Source organism: Drosophila nasuta, chromosome 3 (assembly GCF_023558535.2).
Source record: "Drosophila nasuta strain 15112-1781.00 chromosome 3, ASM2355853v1, whole genome shotgun sequence".
In the NCBI taxonomy this organism is placed as follows: domain Eukaryota; kingdom Metazoa; phylum Arthropoda; class Insecta; order Diptera; family Drosophilidae; genus Drosophila; species Drosophila nasuta.
The window spans coordinates 28,022,287-28,042,957 of record NC_083457.1 but is presented as its reverse complement, the minus strand read 5'-3'; the positions used below and the strand labels follow the sequence as shown (position 1 = coordinate 28,042,957).

The following is a 20,671-nucleotide window of genomic DNA, read 5'->3' as shown; positions in this document are numbered from 1 at the left end:
ATCATCTAAAAAATAAAATATACAATAATAAATTATTTATAATAGAAAATGATATTAATAAAATAATCAGAAATGCATAATTAAGCACACATTTCAAAAGTACCGATGATCCGATAGTGCAATTGTTTCTCCAGCTCAACTATTTCGTAGTATATTTTGAAAACCAACTTGTGGTCACACTTTTTCTTCAGCCCAAACCATTCTGGTATTCGCAGTTTTCATAAAAACCAAAAACTCAAATTAACAAGATGTTGGGCCGCAGCAGTGTTATTGCACGTAACTTCTCCCAATCTATGGTCCGCTATAGCGGCCACGGTGGTGTTCCCGGTGAGGTAAGCAAAGCGGATGTAACAATTCTGGCATAGTGTGTGCATGCGGTTACATAATTTGTGAATTTGCACCTAGCCAATAATCCTGATGGAAAATCAATGATATCATAAATCTACTATTATCCAATTGCAGAACTTGCCCTTCAGCCTGCAGAACAAGTATAGGATCACCGCTCTATTCACCATCGGCTGTGTTTTGGGCTTTGGCTCTCCCTTCTTGATCGTCAGACATCAGCTGTTGAAGAAGTAAAGTGTCCGTAGCGACGTCGCAGCCCCGACAGCCGCAGTTCTCAACAACAATGTAAGGTTAGTTTTGTCAAGATAATAGACGGGGTGCTAGTTTGATATATAATATATCCTTTCTTGCAGATTTCGACGTTTGTTAGAGGCAGGCATGTCGTCAATTGTGTTACACATTAACATTAAGTCAACAGTTTAAACGTAATAAATAAAAATTACCCAGAAACTATAGACCGAAAGTGCAATGTTTTCCCATTTTAATAAGTAGGCAATGAACAAGACTTCACTATTTTATAAACTGAACTATGTTTCGTGTTGAAATCAGTCGGAAGGGGAAGTTTGTCTGGACTGGCTCGTATTAAAATTTTAAATAAGTTTAAAAAATGCTTGAGATGCGCAACATATTTTCGCCGCTGGTTCGCCGGATGTCCGGTTATCCAGGCGGCGTTCCGGGCTTAGTGAGTATTTTAAGGAAATTCTATAAACCTTTATATGTAATTCATATTGCTTTAGAACATGCCTTTTCGCCGTGGCATGGAAAGTCCTTTGCGCTTCACTTTCTTCTGGTTGGTATTGGGAACTATTGGATTTGGAGCTCCATTTCTGGTTATACGCCATCAAATGCTGCGCAATGTATCCGACCCACCGTAAAGTATATCATAATCATTAACAGACTTGAAAGATCTAACCAGTTAGTTTGGCAGTCCTGAAGAAAAGGATACCTAGTTGATTGATTGACTCTACTACTCTGCTGATGTGTCGCACCACAAACAGAAGAACCCTTAAACAACGAAGGCAGTTTACATATACCATTATTGTTAGTCGCTCCTGCTGTCCTGCACATCAAATACTTGTAAAACTGGTTGGCATTTGTTAATTGTTAAGTAAACAACGTAATATACCATTTCAAATTTATTGTCATTTTTATGTTGCATATAAAAATTGTAAATTCCATCTAGTTTAAGAGGTCAATGCAGTCAATTAGTTAAGCGTCTGTTGCAGACGATCCAATAACAATGATGATGATCATAGAAAATCGTACATTTCGCAATGGAATCACAGTTCCTCCTTGCCCTCAAAGTTGTATTCATCCTGGACGGGCGCGTCATCACAATATTTAGCCTGTTCTGAGCAGATCTTAATATCCAAATCATTGCCCAGCTCTTCGGCTTGGAATGCTTTCAAAAACGTTTCCTCATTGTCTTCCAGCACCTCCAGGCAAAAGTGTCCGAGACTCTTATTCAGATCACCGTCCTGAACAAAGTCAACGAGCGAGGAATCAGGATTCATTTTGCCATCGATGATCATCTTGAGCAAAGTGAATTTCCCATTGTTTTTGTAGGTGGCCTTCAGATAATCCTCCATTTTGTCACCTAAGGCCATGAATATGAATTAATCAAATAATTTAAATGACGTGTTTCACTTACAAATCTTTTCCATGAGCTCGGTCAAGAACATTTCAGATTTGATGAAGCGCACTCGTTTGGTGATTGAATTTCCACTGGCGTCCAAGCGGAAACCGCTCACGTCAACCATCTTCTTGGGATCCTCTTTGGCAATTGCATCCTCAAGTTCCTGAACCGTTGCTTTGCAAACTTTTGATGAAATTAAGATTATAATTCAGGTTGTACAACAGGTTGCAGTTTTATATGCGGCTTTTTCTTACCGTGGCATTTGACCTCTTTTGATGTGAAGCTGTAGCCTTGCTCCTGGCCCATAGCTAGTGCAACTAGCATCATGCAGCATAAAAACAATTTTATCGTCGACATTATATAGATACAACTATTTAACAAGTATATTGAATTAAGATTACACTTAATTCGTAAGTAACAAATTATTTAAACCACGTCAGCACAACGCTCTATTTGAAAAATGCTAGAGTTGTATGATAATTATTTCACTGGCCACTGAGACTAATATGACTACAGTTAACGCGCGCGTCTATCTTACAAATAGCGTTGGTTAGTGTCTTAGCACTTGAGTGTTTTCTTGGCCAACAGAACAACAAAAACAGATAAGAAATAAATAAATGTGTTTGCCGTCGAGCTAAAGCACGAGCTTTTTTTGAAAGCTGTTTTATTTACCACTTGCGTCGTCGTATGACCGCATTAAAATATACCAAACAACAGAAACCCGTATAATTATCATCTGGTTACACTTCACATAACATTAACGTTTGTTTGAAAAAATCGTGTATAAATGGCGACTCTTTTGAAACAGACCAATATAGATTTAGTTTGAATTATTATTATTATAACAAAATAATAAAATGAATCCTAACATTTTTCTAAGCAGTTATTAACAGTTTTCGCTTCGTGAACCGGTTTCAAATTAACAGCTGTTACAAGGCTTCACTGTAGAGACAGTGTGGAGGCATTACATAACAAGCGATTGCAGAAGATCAGCATCTGAATCTTAACATATTTCCTACATTATCGATAAATATCGTTTTGGATATGTTGTGTGATATTGTTAGCGCGTATTTGAATCGACCTTAAAGTCTGTATATTTTAAAGACATTCCTTCAACTAATCGACCCTCTATCATTGCATGTCGGAGCATTTGTATGATAATTACTATATGTTAGAAATGTTCAACACTGAAAACTCAAGTCTCAGTGTAAATAGAGAAAGTCTCGCGTGCGGTTCACTTCCTCGATATTGAAGCTGCGTTGGCAAGACACAATTCGCGCTGTCGGCAAATGCAATATAATGCAATAAAAGAAAAGCAATCAGCAGCCGGTTTAGTTGCCTACATGTAATCGAGAATTTAACAAATTAATACCCACGACAATCGTAATTTTATAGTAATTCCAATAATGTTTTATTAACAAAAATCGCTTGGAGAGCACGTATAATTGGCGTTAATTGAGCGTGTGTATATGGCTCTGTGTTTCGATTCAGTGTTTCTGCTGCTCTGGTGAAGACTGTGCACTCTTTTTCCTCTGGATGTGATGTGTGTTCATTTAATTGATAAGAATAAGCGCTATGAGCTTTGTGTATATGTGTGTCTTTACATACTACTTTGTGCATACGAAAATGTATATTGCAAAGTGTAGAGCGCAGGCTTTAATTTCATTTGTTTATTCGCTTTCAATGTACTTTAAGTATGCATCATGTGAATGAAATAAACGTTTTAGTCTTGCTTCTGATTCGCGGCCGGCAAATTTACCATTTGATGTGATTCTTTGACCCGCATCTGGTAGTTCAGAACTGTCGCGATCAGTCAAAACATGCGATAAGCTTCATTACTTTCGTATTCCTCTAAATTATAATACGTTGAAATTAGCGTCACATCTTAAGTAAATAATTCACAACTCGCGATTTCATGTCAAATTAAAAAGTGTCATGTGTTATTATGAACTCATCGAAAGAAAACTATTGAAATTGTTGATTTTGTTGCGTGTTTTGAACTTGGATTTTAGCTATGTTATGTGTGTCATACGAAAGTTGACACTAACAAAATATTATCTTGTTTAATGTTCTGGAAAGCTATGATTCACAATCTTGAATGATGTGTGCTGTGAATCTTACATAATATTGACTTCTTTTAACATTATTATATTAATGTACTCATCGAAGAAGTCTTAGTTTCCATTTGCCTTAGACTTCGAGGTGTGAATAAAAAAAATGTGTTCTCAAAATCATTTTCAGATAAAGAAATTATACTTGTATATTACATTCTAATATGCATATACAGCGAATACATGCCCTTGAAAAAAACCCTTTTTAAATATACTCTGAGTTTATTCATTGCTTAATATTTTATCAGAGGATATAATATAATTCATACTCATTTTTAAGTAATATATACTTGGTTATTTGCGACGACAAACGCAAACAACTCTTCGTCCACGTCTAACACAGCGACAGACAGCGCGTTTTTGGCGACTTTGCGAGTCCTTGGGTGTCTGATCATCGCCACTTCCTTGCTCCTGTTCAATGAGTTTGTCCATTGCATCAACCAGTTCAAGTGGCTCTGCCACAACTGTCTCGTCCTGCTGCACTTCCCCAACTTCATCCTTGCCAGAGAGCTCATCCACTGCGCTTTCAATTTCTGCTTCCTCTTCAAACACTGGTTGAGTGCAAGCCAACGTCACCAACATGCTCAGAAACAGGACGATTGTAAACTTCATTTCGATGCGAAGGGAGAATCGATATAGTAATAATGAATCTCAAGAGGTTTTAATGCTCATCTGTTTAAAATCAAGCTCTTAAATAGTAGATGAGCCAGGCTTCATTTGTATACACATTGTATTAGATAATTGAGGGGACTACCGAAAGGTGATTTTCTTTTAAGATTCTTAGAAATTATGGACACTTTATTATTGTGATATTCGGCCCTTGTTATCTAAGGTCACGTAGCTGTGATTCACATTAATGAACAAAAGCTTATTCACAAGTAAATGTTGAACCGCGATATAAATATTAAACAATAGATCACTCAACTTAGTTGGCAAAACAATAAAACAAGGTTTTCATTTTTAAAAGTTATTTAAGTAGGCAAGTTTCAGGCCTAAAAGACTCAATGAGTTGCTGATACAGAAATCCTTTGAATTTAGTTGATGCTTACATACACAATTCATGATCTCTAAATGCGTTCTTGAGAAATGTTTTTCATTGATGTCCTAAAATGTTTTACCAGCAATAGATCTGAAGACACCCCCAACTTTTCAATTGATCGAATTTACTGCGACGCTATTTTTATTCTCATTTTATAAACGCTTAACTAACTTCTTTAAAAATAATATAAAGTTGAATTTACTTATGGTTAATATCTTAAACTGGAATGAAGAATTAATTAAAATAATCAAAAAAAAAACTATGAAAATTTCAATATAGATCGAAAGTACTTCAAAAAATTCAATTAAACATCTTCCTGAAATACAAAGAAAAGAAAAGAATGCGGCATGTTTCTAAAATAAATATTATGCTTTCTGCGAATTAGATCAATTGATTTGTCTGCATAAATTCACCACACACTCTTCACACTTGAATATGTTTGATTTCTGGATAAATGTTTAATTATTTTGCGAGTGCGCAAAATTGAATCTTTTACAGATTGATATACGCACACACACACACATATACACAGTTGCAGATACATCAATTCAAGTGCGAGTACAATAAAAACAATTTCAACCGAAAAGTTTCTTCACAAAAAACAAACAGAGAAGAATCGGACAATGATTAGTTAAGTACATGAGCGGGGCGCGTGTTTGTGCCTGTGTATCTCAGTATCTGCATCTGTATCTGTATCCGTATCTGTATCTATTCATATTGTATCTCTGTCCGTGTGTGTGTGTGTGTGTTTTATTTTCTGTATTTTTGTGTTGTTCTCAGCACACAAACACAATCGTACAACAAACGGGGCTACCAAATGCGTCTTCATCCATGGGTATTATTATTGACACTCCTCAAGTGGTTCCTTCTTGTAGGCCTCCCCTTCCCCTTTGTCTTGCCTTGCACCTGCCCCTCCCATTTGGATGTCTCTCGTGTTGAGCCCTACTGTGCATGGGCTGTTTACCTTTGTTATCGACGATGTTGTATTGAATTTGGCGTCATACTGTCTGGCAGTTTCACTCGGGGTCTCCGCTGCGTCGCGTCGCGTCTCGTTGTCGTGCCCCATCCCGAAACTCCTAATATCTATAGCATGTTCGACCATAAAAGAAGACCACAAAAAATACACGTTGTACAAGCGACCGAAAAACAATGGAACACAAGGGCCAGTCGGGGGCTGAGGCAGACGTAAAGACCAACAGATGGACGGACGGACAGACAGACAGACAGACAGCAGGGCTTGGGACGCTATCGTTAGCTGCCGTCACACTGTCTGGCAGGTTTCACACAGATACCGATACCGGCAACAACCATCGGCATCGACACCGGCTTCGTCTTCGACTTCGGCTTTGGCTTTGGCATCGACCGGCCTGCCGGTTCGCTCAGACAGCAGCAGCTCTATAAATCACAGACGTGCGACTGCCTGGCGAGAGACAGGAGTTGGCTCAGTCCCAGTCCCAGTCTCAGACTGAGTCTCAGTCCCAGTTCAAGTTGTAGTCCCCCCGTCTTAAGCGAGCGAGTACATAGCTCACGTTTTCCTTTTCTCCTTTTACTTGCTTTATTATACCCTGTGAAATGACGGACAAAAGGGTAGATTAAACTTGCCGAAGAATTGAATATGACTTAACACAAAGCAAATCCGTTAATCCTTTAACTGTCATAATGCAATAAGAATACTTCATTATAGATCTTTACAAATGTTGATTGAAGCTGAAGCCTTGTCCTTTACCTTATTGCCAAAATATGTTACACACACATTATCATTATCAGTGTTGTGTCAATATTTTGAAACGATGCAAAGTATTGAACAAAGTTATAGATTTGATCTTATAATCGTGCCTTAAGAGAAAGATGTCTAATTTTAGCTCAGACCTGTTTTAGATTGTTATCTATATATATTCTGAAAATTTCATTATATGCAAGCATTTTAACGCTGACATTATGAATCAAGTCTTGAGCTGTTTTACGAGTTCGCTATGCTTGAAAGTGTTTTGCATTTTTAGGGACATACTGAAGTCTGCAGGGTATCTTCTAGTTGATCGAGCCTCCCTAGAGGACGTCTACTTTTTGCCTTTTGCTAGAGCCACAGCTGGCCAGGCCACAGATCGCTTCGATGATCCCACCAACTGGCATTACCAGTGGCTTGTTTTGTTTTAGGTGTTCGTGTTGTTGATGTTGTTGCTGTTGTTGTTGCTGTGACTGTTGTTGCTGTATTGGTGAGGCAACCTCTTGAGATGTACAAAGGAAGATAAATTTCACACTTGCACACACGCTCACGCAAACACTGAAGCACTCACACACACATACACACACGCAGAGAGAGGGAATATCAAAAGTTTTTAAGTGTGTGCGTGTGTGTGTGTTTGAGGATCGTCGCTGTCGGACCTTTGTGCTGGCCGCTGTCCAGTCTCGGTCTTCGTCTCAGCCGTGTGCCGCTGTCTGCCGTGAAAAGAAGGCAAAAGAAAGACAAAAACAAAAAGAAAACCAACGAAAAAGAAAAAGATAAGATATGGCAGTAGACAGCACCAGACATTGTGGCGACATCGGCATTGTCGATGCCCAATGCTGACCAACTGTGTGAGCTCTGCACGATCATCGTGCCTCTCTCTCTCTCTCGTCGCCTGCGTTCTAGCTCTCTCTCTACAGTTGCTGTTTCGTTCTGTCGCACACACACACATGCATACAATCGCAGTTGCTCTCTCGCGAGCCACTTTAGGCCACACTCTCGACCATAATGTGTTCCCGACTACTCCTATTGAACGGCTGGGGTCTCAGTCGTATTTGAAACTTGGCGACGCACGGTTTACTTTTCAGTTTTTCAGTTTTCACTCAATCCAATCGCTGCCGAGTGTGCCGAGTGTGCGAGTGCAAGTGTGTGTGCTGTATATAAATTGTTGCGAATAAACAAACAAACATCAACAGCAACAACAATCATAAGTTCATATCAAGCAAAGCATTCATTATACTTGCTTATAAACAAAAATCCCACTCACTGCTAGATCGATACACATACTATATAGTACATACTATATATCCACATCTCTAGCTATACTCAAAACTGGCCAAAAGTCACTAAAAATAGCCGCGGAAATCGATAAATAAATAAAGAAGAGTACACAATTTCTACCACACCTCAGAAAGTTCCTTCTCCTCCCACAAAAAAAAATCCCCAAAAGAAACGAAATTTTTAATTGCGACTTTGTGAAAAGAAATAAACTGAAACAAGAGCGAAAAATAATGCAAATAATGTTACGCCAATAATTCGCGACAATTGATAATTGACACAAGCAACAATTAAGCAATACTCACAGCTATTGACAATATTAAAATGTTCGCAAGATGTTTACCCATTGCCCTGCTCCTGGTGCTTCTGATGCTGCTCCAGCTGGCAGACGGCGAAAGGATTCGGGAGTTTCGCCATAATCAACAGGTAAGTGCAGCACCTTCGATCGAAATACTCTAGAGGAAAGAAGTGTGCAGCCAAGTCCACGACACAAAAAAAAGAAACCGAAATGAAGGAAATAATCAGCGTGTAAATCCCAAGAAAACACTTGAATATTCCAGGTATTAAAAGTGATTTGGTCAGTTTGCTTCCCACCTTGGATTGCCACTACAAATTGTCTACAGACAAGCCAGAGCCTTCAGCCTTTTTTACTCAAAACTTCTTAGTGACTTCTCTGACTCTGAACTCCCCATCTTTCTCCCCCTTAGCTGGTCGCAAAATCCTCTTGTTGGCCAGAAGAGGTGCCATGCCGGTTGTTGCCGCCGCGCTGTCTGCTCGAACTCGGCTTGCCGGCAAAACTTTTGCCATTCCCCATCCTCCTGCTCCTCCTTCTCGTCAATGTCCCCAACTCGTCCCCGATTCCCATTCCCATTCTCACATTCGCAATCTGCGTTGGGTTTTTGTTTTTGTTTCATCTGCCGACGAACGTGTTTTGAAGAACGCGCAATAAGCGCGAAGAGGCGAAAATAAAAATGGGCAAAGCAAAAGAACTGAGATGTAAAATATAAAAATGGTCACAAGTCAAAAGCGTTTTGGGCCTCTTTTTTGCTGACTGTGGGGGCAGGTAGCCTCTGTAGTCTCTGAAGTAAGCCCTAGGTAGCCAGCCAGTCAGGTCTTCAAGTGTGGGAACCAAGAGACTGAACAAGACAGAGAGAGAGAGAGTGAGAGGGAGATTTGCCATTACCAATGTCCAGTATTCAGTATTCAGTATTCAGCATGCAGTGCCATTGGCATTGCCCATTGCCCATTGCCACTAAGCTGTCTGATGATGACAAAGTGTGAAGCCGTATTTTAAGTGTTGCTCTTTCTGATTCGTGTTCTCGCTCGCTGTTGTTCTCAATTGGATTGAGGTCTACGCTTTTGTCCGTGAAACAGCTCCAGTCTCCAGTCGCGAGTATCGAGAATCGAGTCTCCAATCCCCACGAGCGTGAGAACTGTCAGTCAATAATTTTGTCGTTATCGTCGTAACAATCCTTGAACTCTTTCCACACACACATACACAGAACATACTCGTATATCAAGTATGTGTCTCAACACAGGGTGATTCGATACTTATATCGATGATATATATCATATTATGTCTGGCACGTTTTGGGATAACGCCCTATTTCAAACTGACAAATGCCATTTGCATTCCCAATCAGAAATAACGCGATTCATTGGCGCCTTCCCTTCTTGGTATCGATGTCGCGTCCCCCCCACACACCCAAATGCCCGACCTCCCTCTCTGCAGTTGTCATTCCTGGAACCTCTGGCATCCAGTTGCAATTGCAAACACATATTCACTTATTGCTTATTCAGCAATCGCTGCAATTTTGAGTGTTACGCTTCTTTTTTTTTTAGTGTGTTATGGCTAAAGTATCTGACAACAAGCTGCGATTCACCTGTTAAATGTTCGCAGTCAGGTGATCCGATTACTGCTGAGCGTGTGCTTCAAAAGTCGGCCAGTCAGAATTGACCAATGTTACTGTTGCAAGCTGACAGACTCGAAGCGTCAATTGTTTTGTCTATTATTCCATTTCCGTTTGGGTTTCAGTTTCGTTCTAGTTTTCTAACTTATAGAAACTTATTTTCAAAAAGGATAACCTAATTTGTGAGGTTAGGAACATGGAATGAAACACGAACATGAATGAAATAGAACTTAGCTAGTAAATATAACTGACCTACTAAATTAATTGGGAAAAAAATACTTATAAATTTGTTATGATTAATAAATAATGTTCCTTTTATTTAATTTTGTTGTTAGAATTTGAAGAAATCAAATTCAAAAATATAAAAGAAAATGCAAAAGTTTCGGTAATTAAGAAGGCAAGATACTACATCACAAAGCTAACTTTCATTAAAATTAATATTAAATTATTAAAATATCAAATGTACAACATGCCTAAAGCATTAAAATTAGTTGTTAACGCTTAATTGAAAAGTTTGGTTAGGAACATGAAATGGAACGTGAAAATACGCAGTGGAATAGTTCAATAAAAACATTCAACTACAAATTGGTAATGTGCTCGCTATCTTATAACAACTTCAGAGCCATTTGCAATGTCATAATTTTGACTTCCAACAACTTGTAGCTAATTAATGTCATAAAATTTGAAGTTTATCTAAAGAGTCACAGACTAGCAAAAGCCGCTGCACTGACAAAATAAAAAAAACGCAAGTAATACGCAATGGATGAAGTGAAAAAAAAGCAAAACACGAAAAAGTTTTAATAACTTTTTGGACTAAACAAGAATCTGCGCACTCAGCAGGCAACACAGTCTGGCCAATGGCCATAATTTTTGGTCAATTTCGTTGTGGCGATTTTATTTTGGTTAGCTGACTGGCTGGCTAGCTGGCTGGGAATTGGTAGACATTCAAATGGTAGCAGAGCTGGCTACGCGATGCTATTCAAGTTATGGCCTGACCACTTTGATTTTCATATTAGCCACGTTTCGACGGCTCCTTCCTACACCTCAATCTCCCCCTCTCTCTTCCTCTCTCTTTGGTTAAGTGTCGTGAATGCAACTGATTCGTATTCATGCCGTTGATCGAGACGACTGCGACTTGAATTTGGCGACCATAAATGTAATAAATCATTTAACGCGTGTTTGATATTATTTACGATTTTGGTCCGTAATCGCATACGGCACATACTTCTCACCTGTCCACTTCTCACACCTCGCCTTTCCATCTCTTTCAGTCACAATCACAATCACAGTCACCGCCACCACAATCCCAATCGCAGTCCCAGGCGTTGTCGCTGTCGCTCTCGGAATGCGCCGCCAAACAGGGGGAGTGCGACGACAGCGAGGGTCCCGTTTGTGGCACCGATGATCAGACCTATCCCACGAGGTGTCACCTGCAGCGGGTCCAGTGCAGCGGTCACCAGGTCAGCCTCAAGCATCGCGGCAACTGCAAGGGTAAGACGCATTTCACATTTCGATATGACAATGTTAGTAAAATAATGAAAATTGGGCATAATTGTCCTATAAAATCTGATATATATTGTGATTTATTTATATTCTTTATTATTTAGGCAATAACATAACATAACATAACTAAATTTTATCATTTAATCAAATGTTAAAAATGTAAATTTAAATTTAAGCTTTTATTCCCTTTAAATTAATGAATCTAACTCTAAGTTATCACTAATAATTTGTAATTTATTTATTATCTTAATAAAATAAAGCAATATCGTAACATAACTATATTTTCTCCATTTATCAAATGTTAAAAACCTAAACTTAAATTTAAACTTTTAATTCCTTCAAGTTAATCTATCTAATTACTCTAGGTTATCACTAATAATTAGGTTGTATTAAAAGGGATATTTTAAAAATATCCTATTCTACTATATATGTATATAGTATAGTAGTGCTTAATTGCTTAGTCACTTTTAAACTTTATTATTAATATATGGATAACTTAATTTAATTTCCACATTCTTTTTAAAATTAACTTTTTTATTTCCCTTATGTGTGTTTTTTAAAGTTAGTTAAAAAGTAAAGGAAATAGTAAATAAACATGATTTGTGTTCTGCACGTTTTGTTTAGAAATGTCCCTCTTAAAGTAAAGCTTAAACATTTATTAGTTTATTTAATTTCCACAAATTCTATTGAAAGATTCTTTAATTCTTTTAAAAATTAACTTTTTTCGCTTGCCTAATTATTTTTCGAGGAGGAAAAGAATAAAATATAATAAATACAAAATAGAATAAAATTAATTAATGTTTTCTATTCACTGAAATGGAATTATTTCATTTAATTTTCACTGAACATAATTTTAACTGAAATATACATTAAATCTTCTCTTAGGCTGCCTGGCTGCGAGGCAGTACGCTGTTCGGGAGAGCGTGCGCAAGCCGAAAATCTTTTTGCCCCGGTGTCGCAGCGATGGCAACTATGCGGCGGTGCAGTGTCTGACCGGTACAGGTTGCTGGTGCAGTGACAGCAATGGGCATCCCATCAAGGATACTTCGAGGCGTCGGGGGCAAGCCCAAGTGCGGACAGTACAAGCGGAATAATCGCCGCCGGTCGCCGCCACGCCCCGAGATGGATGCGGCCAATAGCAGTGAAGGAGGCGGATCGGGACATCGGAGTTGCAGTAAAACGGATCGCATGGCATTCAACAATCATCTAATCGAAGTGTTTCGAAGTGAAATGCTGCGCATTGGCAAATTGACAGCGGCCAGCGATGCCGCTGTGTTGGATTGGAAGTTTACGCAGTTGGATGGGAGTCGCAATCAATTGCTGGACAGGCAAGAAGTGCGTGAGCTGAAGAAGCTCTTGAAGCGGGTAAGTAGTTGTCGCCGTCTGCCACATGCCTTGTAGACGTCAAAGTCTATGTCAGCGTCAGCGTCAATGTCAATTGAGCCCCCTAAGGCTACACCCACTTAACCAGCATTACCCATTAATCGTATCGTATTTCGTATGCACCACCACATGACACACTCAGGCGGTGAAGCCCAGACGATGTGGACGTGCCTTTGGCAAGTACTGCGATGTCAACAGAGACGATAGCCTGTCGCGCCTGGAGTGGAGCAACTGCCTGGCCAAAGATGCCAGCCAACGTAAGTAATCGCCCCAGTTTTGTTTTCCTACTGAGCATGAGCATCGCCCAAAATACGAATGGGGAATGCATGAAAACGTGCATGAACTGTGCATGAAAAGTCATGGCATGTTAGTTTAGCAAAGGGAGCTAGTGTGTGTGTGTGTCTATCATTTGTATCATCATTCCTATGCAGGTAAAACGACAGTTAACATACTGAACAGCAGCTCAACATCCAGCTTGAGCCCCCCTCGTCGCACACACTACACAGATCTCAACATTCATCACACAAACACCCATCAAGATCATACGAATACCAATATTATTGGAACCATCAGCAGCAGCAGCAATAGCAACAACAATCGCGGTGGTGGCGGTGGCGTGAACCAACTCAGTGTCCATCATCCGAATGATTTTGGCAACGAGAGTGAGGAGCACGAGGATGATTATATTGGCGAGGATGAGGATGAGAGCATGTCACATTCAAGCACATCCCCAGTGGGATATCCCAAGTCATTTAATTGTACGTACTTGTCGGGCTCTGAACTAACCTATAATCGATTTGAGTAATACTTGAAGTAACATCCACTTAGCGCTTGGCAAGCTTTCAAAGGGCAAAATCGAATCTATTCTAATGGACCTCTCCTCCACAGTTCTGAATCCCAAGGATGAGACAGCGAACAATGAGAGCGAAGGAGAGGCCAATTGCTGGACGGATCAGGAGCTGGCACGCGAGGAACAGCGCGTAAGTGCGATTTGGAGACAACACACAGCCAACACTTCCACCTCCCACTACCCATTGAGTGCAATGTAACGATATTGTTAATTTGCAGCATGGCGGCAATAGCTCCTTCTATGTGCCCGAGTGCATGGCCGATGGTCGCTATAAGCGTGTCCAGTGCTACAGCTCCATCTGCTGGTGTGTCAATGAGGAAACGGGCAAGAGTATAACAGGAACCTTTGGCCAAAAGCGACCGCAATGCGATGAAGTGACCGCTGTGCGACCGATGAAAGGTTGTACGGGACCACGGAAGACGCAGTTCCTCAAGGAGCTGAAAGAGTTTCTCAACACAAAAGTGCTGCCCAGCAGTAATACAGGGTAAGACAACACAACAGAGATCTGAAATCTGTTAATACTATTAATAAATATATTCAATTTACTGACAGCCGTGACTCGACCTTGTGGAAGTCGGAAGATGAGCGCATTGCCACGCTGAGTTTTGTGTTTTTGGACAAGAACAAGAACAAGTCGTGGGAGCGCAAGGAATGGAAGGTCTTCCGAGATCTGGTCACCAGCGCCAGGTAATTCAAAAGTTGCCCGCCTCAATCATTTTGATTAATCACTTTTGGGTTGCAGCAATTTGAATAAATGTGGCAAGAAAATGCCTCGTTACTGTGATGTGAATGGCGATAAGAAGATCTCATTATCCGAGTGGGTCAACTGTCTGCAGTCCCAGCGAGTGGAGATTACAACCACAGCGAAGCCGCCACAGTCAAGTGAGTGGAAAAATGTCTGAGTATACTATATACTATACATACATATATTAACATATTTAATTTATTTTTTTTCTAGATGAAATGGGCACGTCCCGGCTTCAGGGATCAAATCCGCTGGAGCAATATCTTAAAGATTAGTTTATAGTGGAAGAAATGTTGCTTGTTTTGTGCTGCTACTCATTAGATGTCGTCGTGCCATGTTGCGTGGAGAAAGGAGCTTTGAATATATCCACCCACTCATATACACACACACTCACTCACCCACACATACACACACTCACATTCCTAGCATATAGATTCTACGATTTACATGTATATGTAATTAGTGTTGTAAATATTATTCGGTATATAAATGTTTAGGTTAATTGTAAAACGGTGCGCACTCAATTCAAATTCATTTACATTGGCGGGCATGCTAACACTCTGTAAACGCCAGTTAACAGAACTCTGTTAACGCACATGTGAGACTCAACGCAGTTATCGATAACAGCAAAAAAAGTAACGGAAACCGAATTTAAGATCGTAGACTCCTTTATTTGGCAGAAGTTAATACTACTAATTATACGGACTATGCTTGCAAATTTATATACAGAGGAAACATTAAGCTAAACGCACTAGGTTGTTTATAAAGCCATGTTCATAGAACAGAGTTGATCACACGTTACGTAGTTTTTGGTTTACTATTGTTGCTGTTGCGCTTCATCAACAAACTGGACAAATTGCTGTAGGGCAACTCAAATGCCATTGAGTACACAAGCGACACCAGATAGACAATCATCACAAAGCCGCAAGCAACAACGCACTAAAAGTATAAATTAGCATTAAGTATAGAAAACAACATTTAAAAGCAATTACTTACCATCATAAAACCATCAACATGCGTGCTGGCGGTTGTAAGACTGAAGACAAGTGAGATTACCAATGGATTCAGCAGATAAATGGCATATGTCAGCCGATTGAAGTGCTGAAAGATGGGAGCCTCCAGCAAGCGAGACCACCAAACACCGCTTCCCTTGGAGCTGCGGCAAATCATCCAGCAAATACACATTGAAAACAACACTCGGCCAAGGGCAAACAGTAAGATTGTAATCAGATATCCCAAATCTCGTTTAACTGTTGAAAACAGGCAGATCATGAAGCCAACAAGACTAAAGTGCCAATAGAAACGCTCCTTCCGATCACTCAAATTAGACTCCTTAGACTGCTGTTTTCGCTCATGCAAACGCCAAGCAGCAATGGCTCCAACGATGTAGGGAACAACGCGAACAAAGGAGCTGGTATAGATATGGGATCCGGTGGCATAAAACGCGTCAAAGGAAAACTCAAAGTTGTGCTTGATGCCAATGCCAATCGACCAGACGAGGGAGGCCAACAGCATGGAAATTGTCACTTGCTTAGCCAACTTGGGACGCCTTCGAAGAGAGAGAGAAAAAGATTAAAATTATGAGTATATTTTATATAAAACCAAATATATTCCAAATTAATGTCCCGCAAAAATAATAATAGTATTCAAATGGAACATTGTGTATATTAATACACTACGACATTCAAAATATACCATATAGTGTAAAATATCCTAGATTGTCAGCCAAAGCAACTAAGACCCGATTGTAGTAAGCATTTTTGCCCTTACAAAAGTATTTCTTTAATAGCTTCTACAATATTTATCGATTTGCGGGGGCAGAAGTGGGCGAGGTGTAGGTTTGAAGCAAACTTAATATAAGTGAAAACATAACAAGTGATGTTGATAAAAATTAAATTTCTATCTCTAACAGCCTCTGAGATCTAGGTGTTCATATAGACGCACGGACAGGCAGACTGACAGACAGGTGGACAGACAGACAGACGGTCAGAGGGACATGGCTATATCGTCTCGGCTGTTCACGCTGATATACTTTATAGGGTCGGAGATGTCTCCTTCTGCCTGTTACATTCATTTTATGGAGGCACAAAGTTATAATACTCTTCTACTCTATGGGTAGCTGATATAATCAAAGTCAGAAACTCACTTGGCATAGAGAAATAAGACACCATTAGCCAGCAGAAAGAATTGCATGTCACAGGCCAGACTCCAGCTCCAGTTTAGGCACATCTCCTGATGCTCAAACAGATTCTGTATGAAGAAGACATTACGCCACCAATGTTGAGCGCAAAGCTCATCGAAGCGATCATAGATGTGATAGACTGAAGTGTCTCCGATGTAGGCAAATGCCAAGTCAACGCTACCAATGACAATCAGATAGAGAGGTCCAATGCGTAGATAGCGATGGAAGAGCAACTTCCCATACAACTTGGCATTGGCCAGCAGACCATTCTGACGCACTGCGTCCACTTGCTGGGTGTTGCGCATAAAATTGTAGACCTGCAGAAAGCCACTACAAAAAGAGAGTTTAATATAGGTTAATAATGACGTTCTTTCGCCTAACTCACCTGATGGTGAAGAAAACATCCACTAGCAACGGAGCCGAAGAGAGGTATTGGAATCCGAACTTCTCCGCATAGGAGATGAGCTGCGCCTTGTTGTTGATGGTGAAATACATGAACCAAAACACATGGAAGACCAGCAACCAAATGGCGCACACCGAACGCACGCCATTCAGCAAAGGAATCTCCTGGGCTTTCGTCTCCCGCACTGCACAAATCTTGCGCCAATTGCTGCTCACATCGTAGCAGCTGACAAAGTTCTGCAGTGGCTGCCACTTGAGCAGCGAGTGCAATGCTCGCCACATTTCCGACTCCACTGGCGCCAGTCCAGCATCCACATCATCGCCCTCCGGGGGCAGTTTCTTGTCCACTTTCAGCTGTTGAGCACAGAGCATAAAAGCACAAGTGACCAAAACGGCGACAGCCAAAAGTTTGAAGCTCGGGCGATCGTAGAATCCATGGCGCAATTGCAGATCCTTCATGTACAGGACCTCGGGACGCAGCTCAAAGACTTCGTTGTCCATGTAACTGCTGGCCAAATAATCGCCAGTCAGCGCCTTGATCTCTGTGGACTGACAAGCGCTGGGCAGGCACAGACCAATGTGTAGCACCTGCTCCGGCATGAGTTTGATCTCCACCTGCCACGGCGAACTGTGACTCAGATAAACCACCCGATAGTCCATAGCAAAAGGCGCCTGCTGAGTGATCAGTCCATAGTGCATGACACGCTCATAGTTCTGAGACAAAGTTACGCCCACAGGACGTTGGACGGCACGACAGGCGTCCCGACTCCCGAGCCAATAGTTTTGGCCAAACACAAAGCCCGACGACTTGCTGCCAGATGCATCGAGTACTGTACGAGATACGAAAGCGCTTTTTAGGGTAATAGCAAGAAAAGGGAAATATAGTAACAAACCTTTCATGGCCCATGGCTGTTTGCCCAGGACTCCGCGTTGAACGTGCTTCAGCTGGGCGTGGCAAACTGCATTCACATTGCTCACATTCGCGACCTCTGCGAGGCCATAGATGATGGAACTGCGTGCCAAGTGTGCATCATGTCCACCCGCCTCCTTGACTGGCTGCTGTGGCACAGCTGCCAACGGTGGCAGTGGCAACGACCAGACATTTGTGGCATTGAGGGTGTTGAGTCGAAATCGCTGCAGTTGCAACGTCGAATCGTTGAACTCAGCTTGAGAGTTGCCAAGCTGCAGGAGTAGTAGAAGTAAAGCCGCAGCTAAAACTTTTCCGCATCCGAGTCTGTTCATGGCGACAAGGCGGTTCAACGGGGAATGTAACTGCAAGCGAGCAATGAATAGGAGCATTGTCATGAATATATTCGAGTCGAGTGTACTTCAAATGTGCCATTACAAATGCTAACAAATGCTTTTACCGGTCATACAGGGCGTACTATATACAAATACAATTAGTGGCTGGATGATTGCTTAGTTAGTAGGGTTATAGCACTTGCAACCCGACCTCTTAACTGACTTCATTCATTAAACAACAACAAAAAGTACTGCTAGACTCGGACTCTTTATGTGTCGACACCCCATTTACGATAACTGTTATCCACAACGTGAGTACGAGTGTGAATGCGAATGCGAATGTGAGATGGGTGCCCATTAAGTGGTAAATTCGTTCATGACAATGGTCATAGAGATCGAACGGGTTTCCGACTGCAAGGCAAACAAATCAAGTTCAAATATCAATTACCCCTTTGCCCACTCATTAGGACTTAAGTGCGTTCCAAGGTCAGCTATATACTATACGATACTATACTATACATAGATAGTTAACTTACAAACGTGTCGAAATATACTTATATGTTGCATTGGATTAATTTTATAGCCCCCCATTGGAGAGGTGAAAAAATAAAAAATAAAATAATACAAAAAAAGTAGAAAACAAAATAGTATACATAAAATCACAAGTCACTCGAAGGTTAATTGGGGTGTCTGTCAAATTCGTACTGCCAATTTAAGTCTCAATACGCATGTCCACGATTGATTCGTGAAATCTCCGAACATCACAAAAACAAAAAAAATACAAAAAACAGAAGAAGAGCTCTTTACAATCAACAAAGACTAATTACCCAAAAGAGGCTTGCTTGTTTATCAATCCTCAAATCTTAAATGTCATTTCTCGAGTATTCATTTATTATTTGCGGGTATTTGGGAGCTAAAGCTAATTACGAATTTCTTTCAGAATTCAATACGATCTATACGGTGTTTTGGCATGTTCCTTAATTCTGGGTAAATACTCATCCCATTTCATTAATTATGAGCATTATTTACACAATTGTTCAAACTACACGCGAATGAGAAATGAGTTATTGATAGAGATGTGGAGATTTGAAGATCATGAATTTGTTCAGCGCGTGTGTGTGACATGTGCAAAAAAAATACACACAAAATCCATGAATCCATGAAATGACCATAAAACCAAATATACATAACAAATACTACTACTATTATAGTTGGCATATATATTTGAGTTTTTGCAGCGATTTACTCATGGAGTGTGACATGGTTTCACTGTAAGTTTTTTTTTTTTGTTTTTCTTTAAATTTTTATTTTGGACCAGGCCCGATTCGATAGCTGCTTAGTTAATTGGTTTTCGATGAAACCGAAACTGAAGCTGAAGTTGAAACCATTTCAAGGCCAAGCGCCGCCTTTGGGTTTTGCATCTCTTTTACTTTATGGCTATAAACATATTTGATGCAAATGAGCCGGCGCCTTCGCATTTTCGCTGGCATCCGTTTCAATAATGCCCATTTTTAGCAAGTTTGGTTGATAAACAATGCTGTTGCAATCTTTTATCATATTTGTCATTTCATTGTCAATTCACGCACAATCAATACGCTTATGATAGGCGTTATCCACTGACAACTCACAACTTAAACGGAACTTGAGTTTATACTAAATACATTTTGTTGCCCACCTAGTATATGGATTATAATCATCTGATCATAATTACTCGAGAGATAAGAGGATTTACAATATACGGCATTGGGTCAGTTACATTGAAAGATTATTATTAATCAATAATTATCATAGAATTACATATTTGTTTTCAACTCAATTGATTATTACGACTTGTAAACTTTGAGATTGATATACAATATAGCTGTATCTGAGCATTTCAGTTCACAAATCTTTTGCGAAATTTTCGTCACTTTCGTTGAAATGAGTCGTTAATCTTTTCACCTTTGTGCTCTATATGTTATGTCTTCACTTTATTTCTGGAGCAATCGTTAGTGTTCATTAAACGAAGAGCGAAGGAAACAACAACAAAAAAACTGTGCAACTTTGGTATATCTCAATAAAACGTCACAAAAACCCACATTAAAACTTAATCTAAATTCGCTTAATTTTTGCTTGGGTTGCGCACGTTCGCGTTCACGTCCGAGTCTGAGGTTTACCGAGAAACTGTTGCGCCCTGCGTCTCGTCGTCGATCATTTATAAACTCAGCGACCGAATGGCAGCACGTGAACCGAACAGGTAGCTACAGCACAGCATCAAACATCACCAACAGCAGCGGCAGCAGCAGTAACAACAACAACAACAACGACAACAGCCGATGCTTT

General features: G+C 40.3%; 7 protein-coding genes across 10 annotated transcripts in view; 3 read left to right on the top strand and 4 right to left on the bottom strand.

Annotated features, from left to right (window-relative positions):
- The window catches only part of LOC132788722 (electron transfer flavoprotein-ubiquinone oxidoreductase, mitochondrial), a 118,537-nt gene that overhangs the window by 17,853 nt on the left and 80,013 nt on the right, over positions 1–20,671 (bottom strand). The gene's annotated exons all lie outside the window — the stretch shown is intronic.
- LOC132791487 (cytochrome c oxidase subunit 7C, mitochondrial) lies at positions 172–808 on the top strand. Of its 2 annotated transcripts, none has more exons than XM_060800424.1 (3): positions 172–332; positions 463–630; positions 699–808. In XM_060800424.1, exons 1-2 carry the CDS (start codon positions 249–251, stop codon positions 577–579), a joined length of 201 nt encoding a protein of 66 aa, XP_060656407.1. In that variant the 5' UTR covers positions 172–248; the 3' UTR covers positions 580–630; positions 699–808. The 2 variants fall into 2 exon arrangements, with proteins under 2 accessions (XP_060656407.1, XP_060656406.1); XM_060800423.1 differs by having other exon boundaries at positions 463–635.
- LOC132791486 (cytochrome c oxidase subunit 7C, mitochondrial) lies at positions 868–1,484 on the top strand. Its single transcript, XM_060800422.1, has 3 exons — positions 868–1,027; positions 1,083–1,216; positions 1,274–1,484. The coding sequence occupies exons 1-3, from the start codon at positions 953–955 to the stop codon at positions 1,293–1,295; spliced, it is 231 nt and encodes a 76-aa protein (XP_060656405.1). The 5' UTR covers positions 868–952; the 3' UTR covers positions 1,296–1,484.
- LOC132791485 (protein seele) lies at positions 1,469–2,632 on the bottom strand. The gene is made up of 3 exons (XM_060800421.1): positions 2,236–2,632; positions 1,997–2,164; positions 1,469–1,942 (listed from the first exon to the last, which is right to left on the bottom strand). Exons 1-3 carry the CDS (start codon positions 2,336–2,338, stop codon positions 1,626–1,628), a joined length of 588 nt encoding a protein of 195 aa, XP_060656404.1. The 5' UTR covers positions 2,339–2,632; the 3' UTR covers positions 1,469–1,625.
- Positions 4,346–4,741, bottom strand: LOC132790852 (uncharacterized). The gene has a single exon (XM_060799589.1). It carries the CDS (start codon positions 4,702–4,704, stop codon positions 4,387–4,389), a length of 318 nt encoding a protein of 105 aa, XP_060655572.1. The 5' UTR covers positions 4,705–4,741; the 3' UTR covers positions 4,346–4,386.
- Positions 7,813–15,025, top strand: LOC132791077 (SPARC-related modular calcium-binding protein 2). The gene is given in 10 exon segments (XM_060799859.1): positions 7,813–8,558; positions 11,314–11,533; positions 12,431–12,602; positions 12,604–12,910; positions 13,071–13,185; positions 13,817–13,908; positions 13,997–14,262; positions 14,331–14,465; positions 14,521–14,660; positions 14,737–15,025. Coding segments are annotated over 10 exon segments (1,611 nt in total). The 5' UTR covers positions 7,813–8,456; the 3' UTR covers positions 14,799–15,025.
- LOC132792317 (nose resistant to fluoxetine protein 6) lies at positions 15,174–20,545 on the bottom strand. Of its 3 annotated transcripts, none has more exons than XM_060801623.1 (6): positions 20,506–20,545; positions 18,001–18,379; positions 17,091–17,937; positions 16,670–17,035; positions 15,520–16,072; positions 15,174–15,462 (listed from the first exon to the last, which is right to left on the bottom strand). In XM_060801623.1, the coding sequence occupies exons 2-6, from the start codon at positions 18,347–18,349 to the stop codon at positions 15,322–15,324; spliced, it is 2,256 nt and encodes a 751-aa protein (XP_060657606.1). In that variant the 5' UTR covers positions 18,350–18,379; positions 20,506–20,545; the 3' UTR covers positions 15,174–15,321. The 3 variants fall into 3 exon arrangements, with proteins under 3 accessions (XP_060657606.1, XP_060657605.1, XP_060657604.1); XM_060801622.1 differs by lacking the exon at positions 20,506–20,545 and adding an exon at positions 20,428–20,503; XM_060801621.1 differs by lacking the exon at positions 20,506–20,545 and adding an exon at positions 20,291–20,496.